Genomic DNA, 5908 nt, shown 5'->3' with positions numbered 1-5908 from the left:
TTGCCCCCCCCCCCCACCACAGAAAGCTACCCCAAAACAATTCTATCCACACTTCCACACGACCTCGAAGGCAGGCCTCCTTTCCTGGTGCGGCAACGCGCTTCAAAGATTTATTATTTCCTGCGAGGCACGCGAAAGCTGTCTAAAACCCTCTCTAGCTATCAATTCTACTCGTTTTGCTTTAAATTATGATTTCTTCCTGAGAAGTTGGTTGAGTCAACACAAAACTTCCTCGAAACTTGCTATTAAATTAAACCCAATTTGTTGAATCAACATAGAGTTTTCTCAAGAGAGCACTTTGAGTTTGAGAATCTTATCTTCTCTGCAACTACTGCAAGTGATGGCGACCGTAGATTGGGATTTCTCCACCTCCACCTACACAACTGGATTTTCTAGTTATGATGTGTTCCTCAACTTCAGAGGTGAAGATACTCGTAATCATTTCACTGCTTTTCTTAACTTGGTTATGAAAGATAGAGGAATCGATGTGTTTTTTGATAGTGAAAAATTGTGGATTGGAGAAGCCATTGGATCAACCTTACTTGGAGCAATTGATGGCTCTAAAATCTCGATCCCTGTCTTCTCTCAAGGATATGCCAACAGCAAATGGTGCCTATTGGAACTTGCTCAGATTTTTCACTGCTACATCTCCAACAATCAACTGGTTTTGCCCATATTCTATGATGTTGAGCCATCGCATGTTCGGAATCAAACCGGAAGTTTTGAAGAAGCATTTCGAGAGCATGAGAAGAATTATGAGCCCCAAATTGTAGAGAGTTGGAGGAAAGCTTTGAAAGAGATAGGGAGTTTGAAGGGAGAATTTATTGACAAAAATAAGTAAGTCTTTTTAACTCAAATTTATTTATATTATAGCCAGTAATCTTTAAAAATAAGGATAATATTTATTTGTCTATATATGAATGTTGCCATTCAATTCTATCCATTATTGTTTGTAATGAGTTTTTCTAAGCATGCTGGATGAGATATAAGAATACAAGCTCAATGTGTGAAGACCAAATAATTACACGAACGGGAAGAATCTACCTTTATTGTGTTCCTTCTCCAAAATGGGGGACTCCATGTGCTTTGGAACAAAACCTGATTGTCCTCTCTTTTCGGGTATGCTGAATGTTTTGTTTACTTAGTGTACCCCTTGGGCTTTGCTTTTCTGGGGTCCCTAATCTCTTGGGGTTGTCCTTGAGATCTATGGTGTAGAATCTAGTCTTCTTGTATAATCTTCTTCCCTCTTTCTTTTCTTTGCAATATTTTTTTTTTCTTTGGGGGGTGTAAAGACTTTGCAATAAATTTGATCAAGCACATTCATAATTTGGTTCAACATCTATGGTTAACCATGTGTTAGACCCTTCCCCTTGTGTTTCAATATTTTTCAAGAAATAGGACATTTCATACATATTCTAACATATATATTCACTAGATATTTTCATCTCTTTAGTTGTGATTTTATTTTTGCAACAAAATTACGTAGGGATCAAGCAAAGATTGTTGAAGCAGTTGTCAAAAGGGTTCTGGTTGAACTGGTTAGTGGCACACACTTGGATGAATGTAAATTCGCTGTTGGTATGGATTCCCGCATAAAAGATGTATTATCTTTATTAAGTATTGATTCCAATGACGTTCAATTCATAGGAATTTGTGGTCCTTGTGGCATTGGAAAGACAACCATTGTTGAGGCTGTTTATAATCACATCCTTCCAAACTTCAATAGGCATAGTTTTATTTCAGATGTTAGCAAACAGGCAATGCAATGCATGGGTCTTGCATCTTTGCAAAAGAGACTTCTTAAAGATGTCTTCAAAGCAGACTTCGACATAAATCATTATCAGAGAGGGAAAAAATTGATTAAACGGATGCTTTGCAAAGAAAAAGTTCTTCTTGTTCTTGATGATGTGGAGAGTAAAGAGGAGATAGATGGATTGGCCAGTGAGCTTAATTGGTTTGGTCAAGGAAGCAGGGTCATAATAACAACAAGAGATGAACACATCTTGAATGTAGCTAAAATTGAGAAAGATAAAATCTATTGGCCTCGAGAGCTGGACAATAAGGAATCTCATCAACTATTTAGTTTGCATGCTTTTTCAATGGATGAACCTTCTGAAGATTACCTACAACTTTCACATAATGTGGTACGTTATTCAAGAGGGTTACCTTCAACTCTGGAGGTGTTGGGATCTTACCTATCGGACATAAGGAGCAAAGCAGAGTGGAGAAGTACATTGCGAAAACTAAAATCAGGTAAAACTTCAATCTCCAGTCTTGCATCTTTCCGTGGAAGTAGAAAGAACACTTGCCGTAGGAAAGACAATCCCCTTTGTTGGCGCCCATTACTTCATAATGGAAACCACAACACTCTTTCTAGAGTATCTAAAGTCCTCGGAGGATGTCTGGATGGCTCCATAGCTACTGATAGAGTTGATAATAAGTGGTTCAGAACAGCAAGGGTTCAAAGTGCAATATCTAATTTCATTGGAAAAATTTTCAATCCAAATGACTCCACATCTTCCGATAGAGTTGGTAACCAGATCAGAATAGCAGAGATCAGAGCTGCAACAAAGAATTTTGATAAATCAATGATGATCGGACAAGGTGGCTTTGGCGAAGTTTACAAAGGTGTACTTGTTGATGGTACTCTGGCAGCATTCAAGCGTTTGAGTCGGCAATCAAGACAAGTTCTAGTAGAATTTGAGAGAGAGATTGAGCTGCTATCAAAGCTCAGTGATAGACATGTGGTTTCCATGATTGGGTTCTGTAAGGAAAAGAATGAGATGATTTTGGTGTATGAATACATGGCAAATGGGGATCTCAGGAAGCATCTCTATGGGAGTGATCTCCCAACACTGACATGGAAGCAGAGGCTAGAGATTTGTATAGGTGCTGCACGTGGGCTCCACTACCTCCACACATCGGGAGATGGGAGTATAATCCATAGGGATGTTAAGCCATCCAACATACTATTGGATGAGAACTTGGTAGCAAAGATAGCTGATTTTGGAACATTAAGAGCAGCTCTTAAATTTGATTATATCGATGCTTCTACTACTCGTATAATGGGAACCCTAGGATACATGGCTCCAGAATACGCAATGCACGGATATTTGACTCAATATACCGATGTTTACGCTTTTGGTGTAATGTTATTTGAGGTTCTTTGTGCTCGAGAACTTATGGATACTCGCAAGCCAGAAGATCAGATCTACCTAACAGAATGGGCGCTCAAGTGGCAAAGACGGAGATCACTTGAAACCATTGTGGACCCACGGCTTGAAGGAAATTACTCTCCAGAATCGTTGAAGAAATTTGGGGACATCGCAGAGAAATGTCTTCAGGGTACTAACTTGACCATTACCAACTCTGACCAAGATCCCAATTCCCAGTTTTTATCCTATTGGAAGAACCGACCCACAATGGGGGAAGTGTTGCGGGATTTGGAGTACGTCTTGCAACTGCATGAAGCTTGGTTACGAGACGATGCTAGGGAAAAAAATTCTAACTGCTCCTCATTGATTGGTACAGATGGGTCTAAGGATTCAAGAAATGGAATTGGAATTGGAATTGGAATTGGACTCGGATCTACGTTAGTTAGATACGATGACTCTACTGGGGATGAATATTCTACCTGTTCCTCATCTTCAACAATCAAAATCGAATTGGTCCTGGTTAAATCTGATGATTCTACTGGGGTAGAATATTCCACCTACTCCTCATTGGTTGGTACAGTTGGGTGTGATGAGTTCTCTGATGTGGTTAACCCTCGAGGTGAGTTAGGAAGACGGACACTTTTCAATCAATGGATTTTTCAGATGCTTACATTCTTACAAGAATTTTTCCACTGGATTGCTGAGTATGTACTGTGAAAGAACCTTTTTTTTTTTATATATATATATATATATATTTGTAGTCATTATGTATGTGTTCTCTCTGTTCAATACGGAATCTATATAATCTATATTTGTTCTATTTTGTAGTTACTTTAATATTCTACATGCTTCTCTTTGGTTGGTACATGATTTCTCTGATCTGATTAACCCTCAAGATCAGTGTTGACAAGAAGAAAATTTTAACCCAGTCCAGATGCTTTTGAGAACTTTTGAAGTTTCTTACAATGTGAAGAAGCCAGGGATGACCGTGATTTCGATTCAGATAATTAAGTTTTGTTTTATTTTGCTCTTTTTCTTGTAGGGATGCATTGGCCTTCCTCTTCTGCTGATGACAATATTAAGGGTGGGAGATCGAGAAAAATACACTGAGTAATTAAATTAAAATTTAAAAGTTTAAGCGATACCATAGGAGAGAAGCTAATATTACCAACAAGCACATATGATTAAAGTTTCGGTTAACGTTTATTATAGAATTCGGAATCTGTAATCACATTTTTTCCTCCATACAATGTAATGGAAATAGAATTAAAAATGTAATTTCAATTTCATAACTCGGCGAGAGAGAGAGAGATGGAAGAGCCAAATTGACCTAATTATTTATTCTTTGAGCTGTAGTTCCTTCAAGTCTATATTGTGGTTAGTATTCCTTGTAATCCTTAAATCATAGGTATAGTTTTGTCACTCTATTTGGGTTGTTGAGGGGTGTTTTAGGTAATTAGTAATGTCATGACTACAACCCCATTAATAATGTACCCATGCAGGGGTGCCAATTGGGCTTGTTCGCGCGTGTGTGATTGTAAGTCAAAGAGGCAAAGGATTTGGTTTGCCTGAGCCCAGCCCATTTAAGTGCCCACAATCACTCTTTTGGTTTAAAAAAAAAAAAAAAGATAATTACTTGGACAACTCTGTTCTATGATCAGACTGGTTGACACCTTAAATTAAAGAAAATATTACTTGCTGAAGCCCCATGAAACCTGACAATGTTAATTTGTCATTAATAGTTGGATAAAAAAAATTAATATTTTCATTCAATCACTAATAGTAGACTAACACTGTCAGGACTTATGAGGCTTCAAATAATATTTTCAATAGTTTGGGGTGTCAAGCAATTTGGTCATAATATACCGGGGGTCCAAGTAATTATCCCAATAAAAAAATTTGAATGAAAACTTGAAAGTATAGGAAATAAAAATCTACAAAAGTTGAAGACAAGAAAACAAAAAACACATTTTAAATTATAGAAAATGGAGGAATCTCACAATTTTGGAGGAAAAGTAACCCTCAAAAAATCAACAAATGCACTTCTCCAATGAAACACAAACAAAGTGCACAAATGAAGCCATCGTAAACCTAACGTGGTAGAATTTTTTTAGTAAGAGGAAATGATGAAGAAAATAATCTAATAAATCTTTAAATTAAAATTTAAAAAATATCTTCATTCCTAGAAGTATATCTTCATCGTTTATATAGTTAATGAAAGCCCAACTCGTATTTGGTTTTTATTGTGCAAACACCCTAAACCCAAAGCCCTTTTAAGGTTTTTTTTTCTTCTTCTTCCTTAATTTCCTTAATTAGTAATTCATAATTCATGAATGGCAATCAAATTTTGGTGTATAAATAGTTCCCACCAATTAAAAGTAATTAAAGTGGTTGGAAAAAAGAAAATTTTCTTCTAGACAATAAATGAATCCAAATAATCACTAATGTTGTTGACCAAATTTGATAGGTAGCCACTCTAGCTTTGCAAGACTACTATCCATCCATATGATTAGTTTGCAAAGATTAACCATTTAATTCCATGTCACTGGTGCTGTTAAAATCAGTAAGATGGCCAACTAATTAGAGTCCTTTTTCCCTGGTACAGGCCTGGACATCATAGCTGAAGCCATTGAGGCCCAATGGTTGCATCCTAAGGTCTTAAGGAAGTCAGCCCGCATAAAGGCTCAGTCCTACAAAGTCATGCATGAGCTTGGCCCACCTCAGCCATCCAAGACCCACAAATGCTAGTAAGA

The 5908-nt window shown here is 37.2% G+C and overlaps 1 protein-coding gene across 1 annotated transcript; it reads left to right on the top strand.

Annotated features, from left to right (window-relative positions):
• The first annotated feature begins 59 nt into the window (after nt 1–59).
• Nucleotides 60–3957, top strand: LOC122064453. The gene is made up of 2 exons (XM_042628150.1): nt 60–837; nt 1487–3957. Exons 1-2 carry the CDS (start codon nt 341–343, stop codon nt 3870–3872), a joined length of 2883 nt encoding a protein of 960 aa, XP_042484084.1. The 5' UTR covers nt 60–340; the 3' UTR covers nt 3873–3957.
• Nucleotides 3958–5908: the final 1951 nt, after the last annotated feature.

This window comes from Macadamia integrifolia, unplaced genomic scaffold (genome assembly GCF_013358625.1).
Source record: "Macadamia integrifolia cultivar HAES 741 unplaced genomic scaffold, SCU_Mint_v3 scaffold1653, whole genome shotgun sequence".
NCBI classification, from domain to species: Eukaryota; Viridiplantae; Streptophyta; class Magnoliopsida; order Proteales; family Proteaceae; genus Macadamia; species Macadamia integrifolia.
Note: the sequence above shows the minus strand (reverse complement) of the source record. Positions and strands in the feature narration are given on the sequence as shown.